This window comes from Perissodus microlepis, chromosome 20 (assembly GCF_051167445.1).
Source record: "Perissodus microlepis isolate ML-2025 ecotype Zambia chromosome 20, ASM5116744v1, whole genome shotgun sequence".
NCBI classification, from domain to species: Eukaryota; Metazoa; Chordata; class Actinopteri; order Cichliformes; family Cichlidae; genus Perissodus; species Perissodus microlepis.
In genome coordinates this window covers 8329183-8352855 of record NC_140480.1, presented here as the reverse complement: position 1 = coordinate 8352855, position 23673 = coordinate 8329183, and the positions used below count along the sequence as shown (strand labels likewise).

General features: G+C 37.7%; 1 protein-coding gene across 1 annotated transcript; it reads left to right on the top strand.

Annotated features, from left to right (window-relative positions):
* The first annotated feature begins 2008 nt into the window (after positions 1-2008).
* On the top strand, positions 2009-23476 carry slc26a6.2 (solute carrier family 26 member 6, tandem duplicate 2). Its single transcript, XM_084916995.1, has 19 exons — positions 2009-2136; positions 3513-3652; positions 3823-3933; positions 5023-5198; positions 5728-5892; positions 6031-6183; positions 7336-7418; positions 7581-7728; positions 7808-7921; positions 9129-9206; positions 9817-9912; positions 11609-11715; positions 13343-13412; positions 14791-14883; positions 17406-17528; positions 17681-17827; positions 18065-18119; positions 20648-20784; positions 22888-23476. Exons 1-19 carry the CDS (start codon positions 2009-2011, stop codon positions 22909-22911), a joined length of 2148 nt encoding a protein of 715 aa, XP_084773121.1. The 3' UTR covers positions 22912-23476.
* The last annotated feature ends 197 nt before the right edge of the window (positions 23477-23673 follow it).

Below are 23673 nucleotides of genomic sequence, written 5' to 3'. Positions count from 1 at the left end.
ATTCTTCAACACAGTCTGAAGTCTCTTAGCCAGCTTTCTTATACTTTCTTTAAGTAATACTTCTCCAGGCTTCTTGAAGGGCATTCAAAGCTCTTCTTCAGATGAAAGACATGTGGATGAGAAAGAACCAGTACTTTCTGATGAATGTCATTGCTGGATTTATTAAAGAGGAAAAAGACATACATGTTTTAGCCATGAGCCATCATTAGCATAATGTAAAACAAAAAGCAGTGACAATATATAACGGGAGGTCCAAACACCTATTCGAGTCCTCTCATCAAACACTGAATAATCATATATCCTTGTGAGAATAATTTGAGCACACTCCCAATGTCAGTATCACTTAAAGACAATCTTATTAGAAACATAATAAAATTGTGCATTACAAAGTTTTCATTGGTTTTAAAAGAATGTATTTAACAATCTCTATGTGAGTTTTCAAGGTTACTGACGTGACATTGCAAATGCGTGTGTGGTGTGTCGAACCATGTTGGAAAAAGGTCAGGATGAGGTCTATGAACCTTCACTATCATTAACTTTGACAGGATTACCCCGTTGACTCACTCAATCCCTGACACTGGCTCAGGAAGTAATGAACAGCCTAGCTAGTGTACTATTCCCTGTAGCTTCACATTATCACGTCGCTGTGGCGACTAAACAACAAGAGTTGGAACCATGTGATAAAAATCCAGGTTGGTCAGGTTTGTAACACATGCACCAAAGCCATACTGCCATGAACTATGTCACTGGATTGTGACACCCTGTTTTTGTTTTCATGCATTTTTAAAGTTATACAATGATTTAATGCACACAATAATGCAGGTTAACAATACAGCTTGTATTTAATGACAGGGATGTGTGGATATCCCCAAATAATATTAAATTTAGCTATAGAATCTATATGGTTACAGAATATATGTGAAAGTGTGTAAGAGGGGCGATAAGGATGTGTGTATTTGAGGGTTTTTTTAATGTATATGAGTATTTATTTCATATATTTATAAATTTCATCTCTAAGATTTAGTGTGTAATGTGAGGGAGGACAAATATGAATAAGCAACGACAGGATCATAAAGCTCCAAGTCCAAAAATAAAACCTACTATATTTCTGGTTGGTTATCAGTTTATCCAGTGATCTGTAATTATCCTTCAGTGTGACCACAAATAAATCAAACAAATCTGACTCTGCTGAAAGGACCAATATCTTTAATCATGCACAGATAAAACATAGAACACAGATAAGGCGCAATAAAGGAAACTAATGCGCAGCAATTCAGTCTGTAGTTATCTCATAGGTTAACCTGTGTGCGTCTGCTGTCTATACCACAAAGTCTTTTATGGTAGTACCATAACATGCCAGAGTACAAATTCATTCTGAGACAAACCATGATTAACAATAAATAAATAAATAATTTTAAGTACAACATGAGCGATGGAAATCCCTCATTAAATCATAAAACAAAAATGTTCTGAACATTTTTCGACCATGTCTGTTTTCACTTGTACAGCACGTACAAGGAACTTTGTCCTCTTCCTCGACTGACATGTGCTGTGTCAAATCTAGAGTTGTCTTCAAGGTCTCAAAGCAATCAGACCACAAGACAGACAGCAACTACCCTCAGGCAAGTTGGGGAGAGAGGAGCTCAGGAGCTCTCTTGGCTTTCAGAATAAAACTTTGCCTTTATCTCTTTGCTACAAAAAAAAAGAATATAGGAATACATAGAAATACCGTCACTACTTGCAGCCACTTGGATCTGATGCAGAAGATTTCATTTGATGCCTGTGCACCATTGTCCACAAGAAGGATTTATTTATCCCAATAGGTATGTACAACTTTATTACTAGCTTTTGATGCAGCTGCAGACATAACAAGGTAGTTACTGACAAATGTTTAAAGATTTTCAAAAACACATTTTTTTTCCCCCACAATAATTATATTTTATCATGATAATTTTTTAATAATGTCTAAAGTAATGGCAAAGATAAGAAGCATTTTTGTACTTCAGCCATGGCAGAGAGAAGGCGAATGAGTTACAGCGTCCACAGGGAGGTCCTGGATGAAGACGCAATGGATGAGATGGGACAAAAGTCTGTATCAAAAACATCTCTGCGTGAGAAGGTCAAAAAGTCAGTAAGGTAAAGCACTTTACAGTATATTTAATCAACTGTATATCTCATCCCATTCACAAATGACATTAACCTCCTAGGACCCTGTGTCCACATATGTGGACATCACATTTTGGGTTATTTAGACTAAAATACTCAATTTTGCTCTACATGGGCCTGATATCCACTTACGAGGACATTATACTGCTTCTGTTCTATCAAACTTTTAATCAAATAGCCTCATATGTGGCTCTTATTTTTCTTAAAAACAAAAATAAGGTTAAAAAAAATCTGGTAATTCTTTGTTTTTTCATTCATCGGGCCCCAATATGCCCAAATATCAAAGAGAAATTAAAAATGCATGTTGTGAAAGAGTTCGGGTCTTAGGAGGTTAATATTATAAACAATAAGCGTTCTACTGATGAATGTTATCAGCAGACATACTCCAGTTTTACAGTTGATCATAGAAACGATGAGATCAATGAACTGAACAAAAAAAAAAGTATATAGACGAGTAACATCAGCATCACCACAGGTATTATGCCAAAAAATTGATTTCTAAAGACCACAAGCTGGCTGTACACATGCATATATCTGCTGTAAAGTCTTTAACTTCATGTGGCTGTCCGACTGTGTAGAAAGGGCGATGGCTCACTTTTGGGACCAGCCTCAAGTGGCTATCCTAGGAACTGCAATTAGAGATTGAATTCATAGCTCTTGATCACATAAACCAAATCAAACTCAAAGAAAAGTGTTAAGTCTTGCTTTATCTAATTATTGCATGCAAAAGCCATATTGAGGTATGAGTCTCACTTCACACTTTTGTGAAAGCGTCTGCACTGGTCTACACTTAGGTTAAGATATTTTAAAGTTTAAAAAAAAAAATTTAAAAATTTAAAAATCTTGATTCTTGTTTTTATGGCCTTAAGAGTTAAAGCTCCCCCACACCAGTCTACTCCACTCCTATTCTCCAAACCGGATCCTTAGGTCAGCAGATAGAGGTCTTCTGGTGATTCGACGTACCCGTCTGAAAACTAAGGGGGATTGCAAACCTTAGCGACAAAATTGTGGAACAGCTTATATCTCTCTATTCTCACCCTCGACTCTGTGGCATGCAACATCTGAAAACACATCTTTTCAGACAGGCACTTGGGTAATGTCTCTGTGTTTTGTGTTGTTTTACTTGATTTAGGTGTGCGCATTTTGAATGCCTCTGTAAAGCACATAGTGGCTGGTTTTCGTCTTACTTATTAACTTTTTCAGTAGTTCAGTAAAAAAGCTGGAGTCATCAGAAGTGGTTTGGCATCAACTTCATGATTAATAAAAAAGCTTATCCCTGAAGTATTTTCTTTTAAATATCACTTTCTGCATCTATTTTTACCCTCTGCTGACACAAAACACATCAGGTGTTCTGGCCACCGGATGAAGAGCTGCCTGCTGGGTACTGTTCCTATTTTGTCATGGCTTCCCCGTTACCCCATCAGAGAAAATGCCTTGGGCGACCTGATCTCTGGGATAAGTGTGGGCATCATGCAGCTGCCACAGGGTGAGATGAAAGTTCAAGAGATAGTAGGAGAGCTAGATATAGGTATAATGTTCTAATTTGTTTATCATAAACTGCGGTCAAAAATGTTTCTTCTCCATTGTTGAAATAATAAAATGTTTCTTTATCTATTATAAAAAAGTGTAGAAAATCCTCTGTTCCTATCACTGCAGGTATGGCCTATGCCTTGCTGGCATCTGTTCCTCCAGTATTTGGCCTGTACTCATCCTTCTACCCAGTCCTTATCTACTTCATCTTTGGCACATCCAAACACATCTCAGTTGGTATGTAATAGTTTATGGTTGCGTGTTCTATTACAGCTTGGTATTAAACTAGTAATAATGTGGCAACAGATAGTTACTACTATTAATTACAAATTAACATACAAGTAAATATCTTGCCTCAATAGTGGTTATATATGAGTAATATTACCTTGAAATGTGTGTATCACAACAGAAAGTGATGGTAATAATACTTATTCATACTTATACAAACGTATGTCTATGAGAGAAAACGACGAAGAGTAATAGTACTTTGGTATATTAATAATTAAAATATTAATGATGACCTGATATCAATAAAATGGTAACCTTTACACCTTTGAATTTTCATATGCTGACATTAGTAGTAAAGTTGATGAGATGGTGACCCCAAATTAAAAAGGTGATATTAGGTGATTTCTTTTATATTTAACAAATAAAAAGGTGAAATTAATTCCATCGTAAATCCCCAGCATTCTTTAGTGTTTAAAGGTTTAAAGGTACAACACTACTCAGCATTATGTTTAATGTTGTGTGATAATTACCTGGAAATGTGTGACAACTACATTCAACAACCACTATGGAGAGTGCCGTAGTTTTACAAGTTTATTATGTCGGTCAGCTTTAAGGCCAGCAAATGTCTGATTTATATATTTTAAAGTCTAAAAGTTTGCTTACATGCGCATTTATAGACATATTAGAAAATATTCAGTAAGACGTTCTTGTAGAGACACATCAACACTTGTCTAAAATAAAAGTTTTTGTAAATCTATTTATAATATTTGTTTCCTAAATCACTAGACGACATTAAAAGACATCACACTTGGAAAAGTTGCCTTTTAAACTGGCTAATCAAAAAGGAAACAACTTGGAAGCGAAGTAACATTAATCAGAACGAATGGAGACTTTATACACTAGTGATATGATTCCCTCAGAGCAAAGTCCAAACTACTTCATGTTTGTGAAGGACCCATCAGTTTCCAGGCTGAAATAAATCAGTAAAATAAAAAAAATCTGTAATAATAAAATTATTAATCAGTGGAATAACATGTTGCTCCACTATGTTTTCATAACGCCGCCTAATAGAAATCATTTTCTATCTCTGTTTTTTAGGAACATATGCAGTGATGAGCGTGATGATAGGAGGAGTGACTGAGCGACTGGCCCCAGACTCAAAGTTTATGACATGGGACAATGTGACCAACACCAGTATAATTGACACAGTTGCCCGTGATGAGGAAAGGGTCCGAGTGGCTGCAGCTGTCACATTTATATCTGGGTTATTTCAAGTAAATATTTGAAATCACTCAAAATTTCCACCCTGCATTCGTGAATTTTGGAGCCATAACGGGGCACTTGTCTCACTGAGTTTGGATGTTTCTTTTGAACAAATGGAAATATCTTGTCACCATCAACAGGCAGCTGCTGCTCAAACATTAGTGAATAAAGTAAAATGCTGTGCAAATGCTAATAAGCTTACATAGCTGTTTGAGGCCCATCTGCCTGACAGCAAATGCTTTTAGACTTCAGTTTCAATATGTTATTGATTACTTCAAAAGAATGAAAAGAAGCTTCTCGCTGCATGAGCCTGCAGGGACTCTGGGAACTTCAGCCTGGAAACTGATGATGTTTTTGAGTCCAACGGCTAAAAGGGTCAATTTAATCTATTTCATAAATTTTAAACACAATTTTTTTTGCATTTCTAATAATTTGCACAGCTCCTGTGTCGTGAATGTGAAATGCAAATGAGTGTTCTGAGCATTCACTTTTGCAGCTACTGCATGTTAATCTCCACTGATTCATGTGATGTGTGTGTAGATTCTACTCGGTCTGGTCCAGTTTGGTTTTGTGGTAACCTACTTGTCTGAGCCACTGGTCCGAGGTTATACTACAGGAGCTGCTATCCATGTCATCGTGTCTCAGCTCAAATACACCTTTGGCGTTAACCCTGCGAGACATAATGGACCTTTATCCCTGATATATGTAAGAATTACATTAACTTAACCATTTAGTGCTCTTGCTGGCAATTTTATGTACTTTTTATTTTGAATGTTTTGTATTTTAGATCCATTCAATTATTCACTTATTTTAGCAGTCATTTTCTTGCTCCTGTCTTCCTAGACTGTATTGGAGATATGCTATCTCCTCCCAGAGCCAAACATCGGCACTCTTGTGACCAGTGTTATTACCATACTCGGCCTTATCGCTGCTAAGGAGCTCAATGCATTTTTGGGCAAGAAAATACCCATTCCTATACCCGTGGAGCTGATTGCTGTAAGTATGCAAGAATACAAACAGTAGTCTTGAGTCACACTTTATATCTTTCTATATTACTTCCAATGAGCCAAACATGTCTTCAACAATAGTTCTCTAGTCTTTCTCAAGGTCAAGGTTTTTTGTTTGTTTTTTTAAACACTGGCTGTTTTTTCTCTCATTTTCAATCCGGTCTTTGTACCCGACCATTTCACAGAATTGTGTTTTGTTTGTTAACCCATTTAACACCAACCTATGAATCATTGGCCAGTGGTGTACCTATTTGGTACCCTGAGGTACCCCTAAGCAAGGTACCTTCCCTGCCCACTGCTTCACTGAGTGAATGGGTTAAATGCAGAGAGGAATTTCCCCATGGGGATCAATAAAGTATATATGTTATTTATATGGTTGGCTCAACAACAACAAAAATGCATTTTCAATATGTGTCACATACACAAATGTCAGCAAAGAGCTGACAGATGCATCTGACCTCTACTGCTCACTGAAGCCTCATCATTAACAGTCTCAGTGGAAGAGTGGCTGTCAAGAAGCCAATTTATACAAGAACTGGACTAAAAGTCAGCAACTGCGGGTCTTATGAATTAGTAATCCAAATTTGAAAATTCTGTTGTCAAGATGACAACAGCGTCTACAGTCCAGCTGTAAAACACGGGGTGGCTCTCTCATGGTTTGGGGCAGCATTTCAGCCAGTGGTGTTGGCGGTCATAAATTTATGGATTTATGACCACAGAAAAGTACCATCAGAGTTTGATCCACCATGCAATACCACCTGGAAAGCATCTGATTGACAACAACTTCATTTTTCAGCATGGCAATGATTGCAAACACACTCCCAATGTGGGAAAAGCATACATACAAGAGAACAATATCCCAGACCTTGATATTATTGAAGCAGTGTAGCATCGTTTTGACTCGAAAGGAATAAAAGGCAGAACCATCCAAAGAAGCCTGGAGAACTATTCCTCAAGACTACTTGAAAATCTCAAAAAAATAAAAATTAATATTAAAATAGCGACCCTCAAGTTTGTAAGAATTGTACTGATTATATTTTTGTTTGCACCTTACAATAAATCGCTACACTTAATTCCTTAAGACTTTGTACTGCACCATACAAAATGTGTACCCTGAAAATCACTATTATTTTATTTCCAGATCGTTATAGCTACAGTTATCTCATGGCAATTTAACCTGCAGCAGGAATATGGAGTGGATGTAGTGGGAGTTATTCCCTCAGGGTGAGAAACAAACACACACACGCGCACACACACAGGCACGCACACACACACACACACACACACACACACACACACACACACACACACATCTGTCACTTGAAAAGTGACAGTCACTATGAAAAGTAAAGCTTTTCTTGACTCTTGTCTCTTCCTGTATATCAGTCTCCAGCCACCTGTTTTCCCAGACACCTCTATCTTTGGTCAAGTGATCGGTGATGGCTTTGCTCTGTCTGTGGTTGGCTACGGCATTGCCATCTCTCTGGGACGAATCTTTGCCCTAAAATATGGATACAAGGTTGACAGCAACCAGGTAGGATGATTACAGGTGGACACAAACATGAAGTGATACTTTAGTACACTGTAAATAAAAAGTGTGTTTCATGTTTTAGGAACTAATTGCTCTGGGTCTGAGTAACTCCATTGGAGGAATTTTTCAGTGTTTTACTGTCAGCTGCTCCATGTCTCGCACTATGGTTCAGGAAAGTGCAGGGGGCAAAACTCAGGTCAGTAGAGAGTTCAAAAAACTCTCTCTTGTTTTCTCACCTATCATTCCTAGTATCCATGTTAAAGAATACACCCACAACCAGCAAGCACCAAAAGAGGTTTAAAGCTGGGATATGGAACCTGTTTTTGGTGTGTTTGAAATTAAAAAACAACCCCAGGATAATTATTCAGCATCTTGCAACTCAATTGATCTAAAAAGACACTCTTGCATCTCCTTTTGGTTCAATGTTCACCTTTTAGAAAATCTAGGCCATGAAGGAGTCTTGTTTACAAACCAAATCAATGAGTAGTATAAAACAGTATGAAAAATGTATACCAGGGAAAAATGTTGTAGATGACTCTCATCTGAAGAAGCCAATATTAGGAGCTCAAATCCCATGTGAAGTCAGATGCACTGACTTACTTTTGGTGGATTCTACATGTAGCTCTAAGTGAGAAAAAACAATTTGAAATGATCTTTTAGACAGTTTGATCTCTTTTCTAGAGATCAAAATCTCTTACTTGGGAGACCTTTGCCCCACATAAATCAACCCAGAACCAACTATTTTAGCTCCACACATTATACCACAAACTCTGTAATGTATGAATCTGATATTTTGCCCTAAACAAACCACAAAATATCATGAAACACTGTTCCCTTGCCATAGCCTTCAACTGATTTAGTAAATCCAATAAAGATAGAACGGTTTTCTTTATTTGTCTTTTGTAACATTTGCCGCTTTCCCCATCTTTGTTCTGCTATCTTTGATATTTGAACGCTAATGATGTTTAATGCTTTGCCATATTTAAGCTCTAAAGGGATGCTTCATGAGATCATTGAAAGCATAAACATTCTCATCCCTGCACTTCACTCTGCCTCTAGCGAAAAACAAAGATCACAAAGGTTAAATGCAATGAACCACACATCATAATTAACGTTACTCTGATACAGTGCATGATTAAAAAACACTTAGGGAATTGATTTTTTTTTTCATCATCAAACTCCACCTACACAAGTACAAATTTACTGAAAGGCTAAACTGATTTAGTCTGACAACACCATTAATCAGCCAAGGGCTATCGAGGAGAGGAGAGGGTTCAATCGATGTAAGTTCGCTTTATAATCATATTCAAACTAATGACCCTGACATCAAGCAACTGTTTCGCAGATCTCACTGTCCTGATTGCCATTCACTGTGTGCATATTTCCCCGCCTCTTCACTCCAGGTTGCTGGGGCTCTGTCAGCAGTAGTGATCCTTTTTATCACGTTGTGGATTGGATCACTCTTTGAAGATCTGCCCAAGGTACTCTGTGTGTGTGCGTGTGTGTGTGTGTGTATGTTCCTGTTTAACTATCCTTGTGAGGACCAAAATCTGCATTCTACTATACTTGTGAGAACCAACAGTCACTTGTAAGGACACACTCACCGGTCCTCACAAGTTTGAAGGCCTTTTTGAGGCTCAAAATGTGGTTTTAGTGTCAGGGTTACAATTAGGTTATGGTTAGGTTTAGGGTAAGGGTTAGGCATTCATTTTTAATGGTTAGGGTAAGGGTCCTCACTAAGATAGCTGAATGGGGTTTTGTGTGTGTGTGTGTGTGTGTGTGTGTGTGTGTGTGTGTGTGTGTGTGTGTGTGTGTGTGTGCGCGCGCAGATTAGCATACGCATGCTAATCTCTTAGCCTTAGGTAAAAAACAACAGCTGAGGTTATGTTGTCAAAATGCACAAACAGGTATTTCTTCTGCCTCAGGCTAAAGTTATCAGCTACTTTTAGAAAATAGTTTTTTTAAGCCCAAACATGGACCGAGCATGATGTAATAACTACTATTAAACAGTACTTCAGTGAGAGGCTAATGAAACTCGTTTCGACTGTTTCGAGAAACGTTTCCACTTAAACCGTTTCCCTGATTTTGCAGGCGGTCTTGGCTGCCATCATCCATGTCAACCTCCATAGCATGATGAAGCAGTTCTTGGACATCCCTGCTTTGTGGAAAACCAACAGAGTGGATATGGTGAGTGCACTAAAAAGGCCACAAGGACGTGGTTAATGCAGCAAAGGTATTTTACTGTGTTAACATAGCATATCTTGTACTGCATATACCGCATATCTTCCTTACCTGCTGACTTTTAGATAAAGTACTATCCTGCTTCACAGTGCCATTTTATAGAAATTATTTGGAATACAAACTACCTGGATGAGCAACTCCATATAAGAAATCATCCTGGCTTCATATGTTTCAGCTAATTTCCTTGGAATTAGCTAAAAAAAACAAAAACAAAAACAAAAAAACTGTTAAGCAAATAATGCCCATAAAATTAATGACAGTTTTCTGCCAACATGTGTACATGTACAACATGTGACCTGCTAATAACAATCATATGTTTTCTTCCTCACAACAGTCCCCCATTCGCTGTGGAACGTTTATGTAGGTCTTTGGACTACAAGTATGCAGGCAGACAGGCTTGTGTGAAATAAAAACCAACAGCGCACAGCCCAGTGGCATTGACACAGGTAGAATGGCCAATGATAGAAAAGTGGACTTGAACAAGAAAGATAGCGACATTTCACCACAGGGAGGAAAATGCAGAAAAAACTTCAATGACTTTTTATTTCAAATTACAATGTAATTATATTGACAAATACTGTATATTGTATAGTATTATGTGTTTCAATACTATGTAATACTATATAAGTATAATCTACAAATACTTAAAGGTAGGCACACTAGAATGAGATGGTACCAAGTCAGGTTATTACAGGATATAGAAAAATAATTATACTATAAGTAAATTAAAGTACAGCGTAAGTAATTTTTTAAATTGTGCAATTTCATTGTAAATTTGCAGAAATACTAATTATATTTCCCCATCTCACATCCAACCAATGCTGTGATGTGTGATAGAGCTTCTTTTATTCCACTGGCCCTTTACTTTGCCAATATAAATGTCACAGCAACTGTTCTCCCTTACCAATTTACAAGAAAAAATAATAACTGTCAAAATTTTCAGACCTATGTCACCTCATATTGATAGAGACAAGTCTTAATTTTTTCCCCACAATCACTGTTCAAACACAACTTTTAAAAGGACTGTAAAGGAAAGAAGTGTCTCCTTTACTGTGAAATACTCAAGATTTAGAGGTTTAGCCTCTTCATAATATGACCCGAGTCCTCCAAAATAATGTGCACGTCCAGTGTAAAACGGGGGAGTATTGTTGTTTTTCAGTAAAATTATCAAGAAATTAAACAGTACCTAAAATTAATTCTGCAGTACCATGATTAATTGTAGTATAAATAATTACAAATACTTATACAAAGTACTAGAAGTAATCATTTTTATTTATTTAATTACATTTATTATTTAAATATAATTTTAAAAATGCAATAAATATAATTTTTTAATAATCGGTCATTTAATTTCAAATAAAACTGAAACATTGAAATTTCATTTAACTTTAAGCGAATGACGTCTTTGGTCTGGGGCCATATTATAAATTGTTTCTGGCAATGTTGCCCTCTTTTTTTCATGCTATCAAATCTATTCTGGGCTTCACAGGTAGGGGGCGTTAAAGAGACCGAGACTAACGTCTTTCAAATATAATAGAGGCAGGGAAACAATGTACAGTATGTGACAAATGAGGCACTTTTTTTTAATTACAGCAGACCACAGGCGTAAGCTATTCCTTATGCTCTCTGTTTCTCTTTGCAGCTGGTCTGGGTGGCCACCTTCATCCTCACCTTGCTGTTAAACCCTGACATAGGACTGGCTGCATCCATTGGTTTCTCCTTGCTTACTGTCATCTTCAGGACACAGCTGTAGGCACACTTTGCGTTGGGTTATATATATATATATTCACAATTAATTATGTTTTTTCACAACCATGTGGTCTGTCCTGACCCATGTGTTCATGTCAGCTTGTCAGCACAACTTCACTACAAGTACGCAAACAAGACTTGTGCACCAAAACAAAACAATAGCTGCTTTTTTTGTGTTTGGTCCTCAGCTTGCCAAACAGCCATACACAGCACTATCTTATATACACTTCCCTCTGTAAACATGGCCTGCACGTATCTATGTATCTATATATATACATACATAGATATATATCTACATCTATATCTATATCTATATCTATCTATATCTATATCTATATCCTCCTGACTACCAGCAATGCAAATTTATCCTCTGTAGAGCACCTTTCTAAACCTGAATATCTCCCATGCACTGCATACTACAGAATTGCCTCCTTTTGGTATCTACAGAGGACATTTAGGGCTTTCCAATGATACCAAATGTGAAGGGCTGGAGCTTTGGGAACTTTAGTTTTTTCATTAAGGAACATGGCGGCCATCGCTGCAGGCACATTTTATGGGAAGAAGACAAGTAAGTGCATAAAACTTCTTATTGAGCAATTTTTAGCTATAAATGTTGTTAACATATTTTAAATAAGTCTCTTAATAACACATTAAAACATAGTATGCTTAATTCTAACTTCATTTTAGTATAGTATTGAAGTGTTTAAAAAATGTCCTCCGTAGTGGACATTTGTAGTCATTTCCTCCATTTTGTTCTGTTTTTTTAAATGACCAGAAAAGGAGTCATTTTTAGAAGCAGAAAGAAATTTATTGCAGTTTGATGAGGGAAACCCAGATCTTGAGTTGTCTGATGAAGAAGATCATAGGGAATAAGCCCTTGAAGAAGAAAGAAGGAGGAGCATCAGAGATGGTACTCAGACCTGAACTTGCTGTCATTAAGTGGTTGGACAACAAGCCAGTTGTCATGGCATCCTCTGCCTATGGCAATCAACCTCAGGACAGACGCACAAGATGGTCTAAGAAAAACAAAAGGTTTGTCCATGTGCCAAGTCCACTGGCAATTTCTGAGTACACTACCACTATAGGTGACGTGGACCTTGTTGCCGAATGTTGAGTTTCTACAGGATGGTCTCTCGCACTCAGAAATTGACAGTATGTGCAGTTCTCTACTTTTTGATCTGACAATCACCAACTCGTGGCTTCAGTATAGCAATGACTTGCAGTTTTGGGGGAAGAAACCACTAGAGTTCCTTGAGTTCAAACTTCTCCTTGGTGAAGAGTTGAAGCAAATATTTGCCATCAAAGTTCATTTTTACATGTTTGGCCTTCCAATGTCCTCTGCAGTGGACATGTGATATCTAAAAAATGTAAACTTTTTTTTCCCAAAAAATTATTTCAGTTTTCTAATTACCTTACAAACATTGGGGGATTTAAAAAAATTTTTGATTGGACAAGATTTTTTTTCCTGGTAGTCAGGAGGATATCTATATCTATATCTATATAGAAGTGTCCAGTTGAACATTAAAACTCACTACAATTCAAACTGATTAATGGCCTACAATGGCCTATTAATGGATTAAAGCATTAGAAATTGTTAATTAAGGTTTTCTGTGTGTGACTATTTCAGACCTAAATATTCCATACTAGGGCAGGTCCCTGAAACTGACATTTACAAGCCACTGGACGAATACCATCAGGTACAGAACTGCTTTTTTTTTTTTTTTTGCTTTTTAAATCAACTGAAAATGGAATGGAAAATGAGCACTGGTACAGAAATGAACAGCACGTTTTTAGCGTAGTTACTCTTATATCATACTGATACTATATAAAATGTCTTCTTTTATTATTATTTCAAAATTTCAGTTTAGCTAGTTCCAGCAGTCGACCATGAAATACTTTTTCTAATCACATTACATCTTTGTACTTTAAATAGTGTTGTATTATCAAGTTTTAAATATCATTTTTCAAAAGTGAATTACTTAATAAGTGTTGTTTTTATTCTGTCAGAATTTTACTTGGTTTGGTCATTGATGGGGAAAGCATGGATATGTAACAGATGAAATAATGATGAAACAATGAACTTTTTTCTCACAGCAGTTTTGTTTTTGTAGTTCCAAAAAGACAGTTTAACAAAAACTACAAAGTCCTCATTGGCTGGGATGTAAATTTAAGATGCTGCTTTTTAGTTAATTAATTTTACTTAAAATAATTTAAGTAAAATTACCATTGGTAGCTTATGCCCAGTGGATGGTGATCAGGGGTGGAGGCCCAGTTTACAATGAGGTATGCTGCAGTTATAGGGGCATCACAAACAGCCTTCCTAGGAAGCTCTACGCCGGGGTACTGGAGACAAGATTTCATCCATTAGTCGAACCTTGGATACAGGACATTTGGTACTCATACAATAATAGTGAGAGGTTGGCCTGTGTTACCACCAACAAATCAGACCATTTCCTGGTGGAGCTGGACTCCATTCACGATAGAGGGAACAAGTTGGTACAACGTCCAACACCGTTGGATGTTGTACCAGTCTGTTTTGGTTAAGCGGACTATTTAAAATAAGCTACATTCACACATTCACCTATGGCCACAACCTCTGGGTAGTGACCAAAAGAATGAGATCACTGATCCAAGCCATGGAAATGAACTTTCTTAGACATGGGATGAGGTTTTGCGACATTTAGGGGAATTTCTTAACTAAAATGAGCCAGTTGAGATGGTTTAGGCATCTGACCAGGATGCCTTCAGGACATATGGTAAAGTGAGGTGTTTTAGGCAAGCTTCAGGACCCAGAACACACTGGAGAGAATTCACTGGCATGGATGGATGAATGGATGAATGGATGGATGGATGGACGGACGGACGGACGGACGGACGGACGGATGGACGGACGGATGGATGGACGGACGGACGGATGGACGGATGGATGGATGGATAGATTGATATTAGATAAATTGCTATGAAATTATGAACAAAAATCCATATATCTGATTGGTCAGGTGTAACTTTTACTTCATACTAAAGCCATAATGGAATGTTTTGATTGATTAGCCTGTTTAATCCATTCGATTTCAGGTGAGGCGAGTGCCAGGGATTTTGATCTTCCGTTCCTCTGCCACCCTCTACTTTGCCAATGCTGAGATGTACCAGGAAGCCTTGAACTCAAAGGTGAGAACACAGATATCCTAAACCGAAGCTTCAAACCAAATCTTAATCCTACAAAAAGATTTTTTTACAAAGTGACAAGAAAATGTCTTTTAAAAACATCATTACTCTTAAATTCTCACAAAGAGCACAAATTAACTTATGTGGGTGCATTCACCCCCACCAAGACCATAAAGCCAAAAACAAAACACAGTATCAGTTTACAAAGCACAGCATGACATACTAAAAGCTCAGATTTAAATGAATACACAGAAACAGCACACCACAGCTACACACACACGGAGAAAATGAAGCAGCCAAACACATCATGTTGCCGTTTCCGTGCAATTAACTCCTCTTTTAAAAACATGATTTCTGACACACTAATAACCAACCAGACTTGTCACCAATTCACACATCACAACTGTGACAGACATTGTTCGCAATGTCATTCTCTTCTCTCATTTTTTTCCCCGCTCAGCTTTTGTTTAAAACACCCCATCCCACTCGCTCCTACGCTTTCTTCCTGCCCCTCCTCTTCTGTCACGCCGCTTTGGGGTCAGTGGGAAGACAGACAGAGGGAAGTTGGAAATAGGATGACAAAAGATGCGGAGAGGGAAGGCACAGACACTGAATAAGAGAAGGATATAATGGAAATGTTTCATTCATTAAAATGTCAGCATGTCAAAGTCAAAGGGTTGCTTTCATGCACAAATAAGCTCTTGCTGAGCAGTCTGGCAGAGGCTGCAGGTTTGTTTGCGAGGTGAGACAGACTCAGGTGCTTTTGTGACACCAGTTCTGACGCGTTCTCGAGAAATGTACGATTACTCTCTGCGTGTCCTCACCGGCACTAACGAAGCTCATGAGCCATGCTGTTATAGGATTGTTACTGCTCCAACTAGTCATGTCATTCAGCACAAAATTCCACACAGAAAAGCCCCAGCAATCAAGCCCAGGACCTTGTTGCTGTAGGCTAACAGTCCTAACCACTGGACACTACACTGCCCACTTTGAGAATCTTGTTATATCAAAGTATACAACAACGGGAAAGAAATAGCCAAAGTATGTCCTTATATACTTTTTGCTCACTTTTACTCTTGATGTTAGAACTATAATTAGGGCCAGGCTCGTAACATGAACGTTACAATTTACTCCTGTAAAAATAAGTCATATATAGCAAAGACCAAGCCTCATAAAAATGCAGTGCATGACACTAAGATACACACTAAGTTACATTCTTTGCCATGCATTCGAATTGCAATTTGCTAGAAATATAAAGGATCATCATTTAAATGAAAAATAAAGTTGGATCAGGCATGCCCAATTTTGTCTTTTTCTCTACAACAAGTTCCCTTTTTTTTTTTTTCTTTTTTTTTTTTTTGCCTGTCCCATTTGGCTCCTCAGGCGTCAGAATTGTTGTCTGAAGGCCAACAAAGATACGCAACAGATTTACTTTATCAAGTGAATCTTCATCACGGCCTTGCCATATTGGTCCATTTGATCGACCTTTGTTGTTGTTATTTATTTTGTTTTATTTTATTTTCAGTTGTTACAGATGGGACATACATGGCTGGGGGATAGGAAAGGGAGAAAGAAAGATGAAGGAAAAGAAAAACAGAGGGGAAGAGGGACACTGAGAAAGGGCACTCAAAAAAAAAAAAAACTCCCAGACCACCTGTTGAGAGAAAAAAAGACAAAACAAGCAAAAATAAAGAGAGCAACATAATAAACACAACACCATCGCATTAATCTAGCTAAGTGTAAATAACAGTAAATACTAAATATTGAAAGTAGTTATGCAGCACGCAGGACCGACGGCGCACAATGTGTTTTGTGGTAGCAGCCAAGAAAGGTGTTGTTTGTGTGTATGAACAGTGAACACCTGTGTGCACACCTGTGTGGATGAGCGTGCTTGTATTCAAAAGGTTTCTCTATGTAAAAAGGTTTCTGCATGTAATGGTAATGGATTTCTTTTAGTCAAAGAACTTGACTTACAACAAGTAAGCCAAGTAAAAGAAAGAAATCCATTACCATTCCTAATAATCAGTCATTGTATTGTAACAGTGACTCCACTCATTCAAGCTGCTGTCTACCACACCTCTGCTGCTTGGTTGTTTGTTGTGGTTATATTATGTTGGTGCTAAAAAGAAACTGGACTGACTGAACTGGCCAAACTGGCTGAGAATCCCTGCACAAAAGTTTAAGCACCCAACATAATGCATCACCTAAAGGTGAATGGTAATTTGTCTCTTCTTGTGTTAGCCCTGTGACACGCTGACTCACTTTCTAGGGTGTACCCCGTCTCCGATAACTGGAGACGAATGATTGGGTGATTCCACAGTCATATGAAGTAAAAGATTTTTGTGTAGCATGTTCTCCTTGTCCTGTCTTTTCTGGGAAATGTTAGTTTCCCATTATTAAAACACCAACCAAACACTTTAAGTTTACAGCTTAACAAATAGTTTTAGTTTTAGTTTTTTATCAGACAGGGTAACTAGCAGTGGTATTAAGTAACTGATCTGACTGTTCTTTGTTTTGTTTTGTAGTCTGGCTTTGACATTACAAAGCTCCTGTCAGCAAAGAAAAAACTGGAAGCCAAAAAGCAGAGACACGAGAAAAAAGAAGCCAAGAGAGTCAAAAAAGAGCTCAAGAAGAAAGGGGTGGACGTGGTAAGGACAAACTAAGAGATGACAGATTTAGAGGACTTTATTTCACATTCGAATGCAAGAGCTTTCTTCCACATATACCTGTTTCAGCATTCCAGACCCTATAGCTTCGATTGTGGTCGTCTTAAATGTCACTTTGATTAATATCTACCCAGAACAGGGAGCCAAACATGGAGGAGCAGAACTATGTGTCTGTCATTGAAGTAGATGCTGAGCGGGACCCCTCACTCCCAAGAGCCATTGTTCTCGATCTTGGCCCTGTCAACTTCCTGGACACCGTGGGGGTCAAGACACTACGAAGTGTAAGGACAGATCAGTCACATTTACATGCATATATACAAAAAGAGCGAAATGTAACATCTTTTTCAAATGCTTAAAAAAACTGAAGACAACTGCAAACTAGTTTTTAAAAAATCAATCCCTCTGTCCCTTTTGCTAGAATTTAGCTCTCAGGTGGTAAATTTCTATGACTCGAATTATGAGAATAATGCGATCATTCACAGTTTGTCCCTCACTCTGTGCTTTTTTGTGTGTTTCAGATTCGAAGAGACTACGGAGAAGTTGGAGTGGAGGTGTTTCTTGCTGGTTGCCAAAGTAAGTCCAGTTACTTTCAACATTCTCACTGGAAATAAATGCAATACACTTTATTATGACTTTATAAGGATTTGGTAGATATAATTTTCCTTGTGCAGTTTTCTAAGAGCCCATTTGTCTTTTTGCCTTGTAGTGATCTAAAAATACCTTTAAAAATAGAAATACTCCCAAATAATATTACTTTTTACTCTTACTCTTCTTATGTCTTTTTACTTTTACATATGCAGTCCTGATCTACTCGGCCACATGCAATCTGAGGCGTTCAATGACAGTAGATGTTATCTTAGCTGATGTTATAGTGCATAAAATACCTGATATGTTTTCTTTTCTCAGAAGACTATGTAATTAGCCCTATTCATGGCAAGCTAACACATATTTTTAAAATGACATCTGGTCTAACTAATGTGTTTTAAAGCCTTTACTCTCAGCTTTTATTTTTTGACATAATAGCCTCCTAATTTAGGCCTTACTTGCAGTATGTGGACAAAACACATTTCTCTGGAACCCGGCTGTGTGGAGGTGGGGGATCTTATTTCACAGGATCAGCGCCTGCACTTAATACAGGCTCGGGACTTAGCAGTTAGACAAAACCAAAAAGGACAAAAGACAAAAATAGAAAGTGTTAAAGTGAACTTTGAACTTAAGAAAACAACTAAGGAAAAGCAAGGAAAAGAATTACACGGGACAGGAAGCAAATGGAAAATGGCTGGATGGCTCTAAGGACCAAAACAAATTCTGTTTTTCCTCGCTTTTTCTGGAACGTGTCAGTTTAACTGAGAAAGAAATGACATGGAAGTGTTTGTATGACAGCCTTAATAAGAGCTGTTTGAGTTCTTGGAAATACCAAGGAAAGGCGCTTCGTTTATGACTTCCTCTAGCAGATGACACATTGCTCCATCCTCTATGATAGGGAAGAAATGATTTAATTTCATAATTCACAGCAATAGACCATCCAGCCATTCATAAAAACAATTAACTAACCTGATTAAGTGGCATAGATCATGTAAATATAGGTTTTCCACCCAATGGTGAATTTATATAAACTCTCCAAAATAAGATAATGAGCTATATTAACTGATCAAATTACATTTAAATTGTATTTAAAAGCTTGCATTTGTAATGTCCATTTCTGCATTTCCAGAATTTGGGATGATCATGAACATAATGAGAAATAGGGTGGCTGTAATTTATTAGGCAGAGCGTTGGTGATTCGATCCCTGGCTACTCCAGTCTTCATCCCAAATATCCTTGGGCAAGATAATCCCAAGTTGCTCTTCAATGCATCTATTGGCGTATGAATGCGTGTGAAAGTTAGATGGAAAACACTTAAGCATAAAAAAACCTTGTGTAGCTGGGTGAATGAGTATAAAGTGCTTTGAGCGCTAAATTTCTGCAGAAAGGTGCTGTATAAGAACCAGTCCATATATGTCTGAGCCTTTGTGATAAAAGGTGAACACAGAGAATTTTACTTCAGATATAGAAATCCTAGACAAAGAGGATAATAGATCACATCTAGCAGAACTAAAAAAGAAAAGAAAAAAGAAGTAGATTTATTTCATTTTGTGGGGTATATTTTCCTGTTTCTTTCAAATTAAAGGCATCATAATTGCAAAATTACTGATGTGATGAGGAAAGACAAGTCTGACTGTGAAACTGCATGCTTATTGACTAATGACTCCTGACTGACAGCTCGTAAGCCCATGAGGTTTCTTACCACAGACAATCGTCTGTCCTGAAACATGCGAGCCTATGACCAAGATTTAATGTAACCACGATTTTATTTTTGATTCGCTGTGATCCAAAAAGTGCGACTAAGCCCACAAACTCGACAGGAAAGTGTTCCCAAAGGTCCCATCAGAAAGCCATTTTTCCATTGACCTCTATACGACCAGAAGTCTTTTTACGACCACAGCTATCGCCATCTGGTGGGATTCAGACAGAATGCAGCTTTTAGGCGCTTCCACAGTGACTTCGTTTTTCTGACCTGGAAGCTACCACCATGTTTGATCCTGTCTATGATTCGAATGTTTCCTATGAAAACAATGAACAAATGCAAAAATTAAAAATAGTAGAGTATATTACATTTTAAATACAGCAAGTCCCATGAGGAATACAGTCTCAGTCACTGAAAGACAGACAAAGTATACATAAATGCGCATAAATAAAGAAAGGAAGACACAAGCAGGAAGGCGCGGAAGGAGGGGGGAAGTGAACACCAGGAAAGAGCACAATGAAAGCCATAGAAAATTGTGGAGCTCATAACAAGTTTATTGTTAGTTAATATTTACACAGGTAGGAATTTTATACAAGAGCAGCCCTTCCTGTTTCTCCGTTCTCTCCTTTTCATATTTAAGACCTTGTTTCTTTTTCTGCTCTCCATGCTCCACTCTGTGCCTCCATCTCTTGTTTCTATTCTATTGCTTTTCTTCCTACACCGACATGCTCAATTACCCATTTCATCTTCCTCCAGCTTTCTTCGCACGTCTCTTTTTGTGTCTTCATCTCTGCCTCTCTCTGTGTCTGTCTAGGCGGTGTGGTGGATAACCTGCAGACCGCAGGTTTCTTTAATGACAAAGTAACAAAGTCTTGTCTCTTCACCACCATCCACGACGCCGTTCTGTACTGTCAGTCTGCCATAACACAGAGCCAAAGCATGGAATATAAGGTATGGGCACTCAAGCATACACATCATGGCACATGATGGAGGATGTCAAAATGCACTTTGATGTTATATAAAGTGATGAAGAATGCAAAGAATAAATCCTTTGCACTTAAACCTCCAAAGCAGGAAACTTTCTTTGATATTTATTTGTTGCAAGTCATTAAGCTGCACAGCATTGTTGCTTTCTCAAACACCCAACCTCTAATTTGATGTTTGTGGGTAGCTAAATTTTCAGGAAGCTGGTGTTACTATGTTTCTTCCTATGAGTTAGATGGGCATACTCTCAAATCTGTCCATTAAATAAGAAGTTGAAGGAGCCAGAAGGTGCTTATTATAGCGTGCTTTGAACAGTGGGAGCGGTTATATCTATGTTTACATGCTTTGTTTTCTTGTAATGTTTAACTTTAAAGACTTTGTTTCCATCTTACTGTAATCACCATGTGGAAAATGTGAAGCCACATTCCTGATTACCTTACTTCATTGCTAAATATATTAGGGGAGTGATTGAGTTCACTTGCAGTCAGTGGTGTGGAAATTATTCATTAAGCTAATCTTTATAGACAATAATTAAAATGTTTTTTCGGGATTGGTTCATTGATCCTTAATATGTCCAAGTAGTGTGACCTGCACCTCAAATTGACTGCACAACCTGAGGCAGATGGGTGTTGGAAAAACATGACAAACATTTTCTTTATTTTGAAATTTATTGAGTATCTACATGTATTTTTCTGTGGTTTAACTCAAAGTTCAATTTAAAACACCAGAATTTTTCACCTCATGTATACATTTAAGTATCAGAAATGCTTCACACACCCACCACACACCATCAGTCTCTGTCTGAAGGCAAATTATATTCTGCCTACACAAGGCCAGTGTGTGTGCACGCACGCGTGTGCATACGTGTGTGTACGTCTGTGAGCTAATCTCATTTATTCACCTGTGCTTCCATGCATGTCCGCAAATTGTTCGGCGTGTATGCTTTTGTTTCTGCCTGGTCTGCCTCGGTATTTAATTGTTTACGTGTCTTAATGTTCCTGTTCCTGTAGAAAGACAAAGGAACAAAGACTATTCAGGGTGTAAAATACAATTAACAGAAGCAAAGCCCTTTCACAGAAGAAGTGGGAAGCTCACACAAAAACACACACGTATAGCAGTCTAATTTTCCACTGCTCTTAGCTTAACCTAGCATTGTGAATTATATTGATTGGCTGATGAATGCTAACATCAGCAGCTTTCCCTAATGTTGTTCCTTATTGTGATCCTAACTGGGATAGCTGATCAAGTACACACAAACATGCTGGGATACCGGTGATGTAAAAGTCGACCGTTGGTCTCACACACAAAAAAAGCAAACACAAAACAAAATCACACATAGTCATGTGCATGCAGAATTCCCCTTTGAATCCGCATAAACAGCCTATACTATATACTGATACCAGTGTGGATCCATACTGTGGGTTTACATGCAGATGAGAGGTTTTTGGAAGGTGATAATATAAGAAGCAGGAGAAGGCAGTCTATCTCCCATGTAGCATACACTACACGGACAAATGCACATAAGGAACTGCTTTGCCATGAAAACCTGTGTAAAGAGGCTCCCTGTGCACGACTTGGTGCTGGTGTTAACGCCAGAGGAGGCTTCGAGATTTGCAGTTATTGAGTCAGAAGAGTGTTGGAGACTTTTACTCACTATGTAATTCAGCACTCTGTTACCCTGTCGTATAAGTTTACATTGTCTGCTACTTTGTGGCTGGGTTGCTGTGACAACTAAATGCTTCCCCTTTTCAACAACAACACCACTTACAGCCAGTCATTGAATATCTAGACCCACGTCTTGCAACAGTGGCAAACTGTTACAGCACTATGTGCAATTTCAGTAAGAGCTTTAGGAGAACCCAGTCTTTCACAAATGTTTGTGGCAGACTGGGTTTGGCAATGGGACTAAAAACACCTGAATTCAAAAAGGGAGAACATGGTGAATCTCCAGTTCACTTAATTTGAAATCTATCATGTTACTCTCTCTAAGGTAAACTTTAACTGAAAAAATTAATATAACAATATTGTGGAGCTTCTTCTATATTTGATCACTCCTGTTTTATTTCACAGGAGATTGCTGCAACACATTTTTGAGTCCACAGAGGAAACAATATGATATTATAAAGAAGTGACAGACACTCTGTCTGTTGGAGGAGTTATCCATGGAGCTTCAGAACTGAATCTACCTTCTGTCTCAAACACAGAGACATTTACACACAGTACAACAAACACAGTACACATCATGTGTATGCATATGCACAGCTATCTGTTATATGTGTACGATTATATGGCTATAAGAGTTTGTATGTAATAGAAGTCACTGTAATAAGCTTCACTTTTCTGATCAATATTATATGCAATTTTTTTTTAAACCTTTAAGTGCATTAGATTAATTTAATTTCACATTATCTGTAAAAGTATACTATCCTTCCAGTATGTGCGCATCCATATAGGTAATGGTCTGCATATTATATGGTGCTCTGTGTATAGACGTATAGACTCTAATCAATCAATCAGTCAATCAAATAATATGTATAGATTGTTTTTCTCCTGTGTAATTTTTAGACAAACCTTGCGTGTGTTTTTTGGTTTTGTTTGTGTTGTGTTAGTGTTTTGTTTAGTTTTTTACTGTTAATCATAACATAAATGCTTGCCATGATAGATTATTTATGAAGGCAGTGTTCGTGCTCTTACATGGAAAAATAAATATTATTTTAAGATACTTTTTGTCTGTCGCTTTTGTTTGTTTCCCTTCTGAACAGAGGCAGTATTAATTACATTTTTTTTTCCAAGGAAGACGTTTCATTCTGTGTCACAACAACAGGAAATCTCTCGACGCTTTTGAAACAGTCTGGG

Excerpts from the sequence above, each read along its gene's own strand:
- slc26a6.2 (XM_084916995.1), top strand. The coding sequence starts at position 2,009 with ATGGCAGAGAGAAGGCGAATGAGTTACAGCGTCCACAGGGAGGTCCTG. Across the intron at positions 11,716-13,342 it reads GTCATCTTCAGGACACAGCT|ACCTAAATATTCCATACTAG; the intron begins GTAGGCACACTT and ends TGACTATTTCAG. Across the intron at positions 17,828-18,064 it reads GGGTCAAGACACTACGAAGT|ATTCGAAGAGACTACGGAGA; the intron begins GTAAGGACAGAT and ends TGTGTGTTTCAG.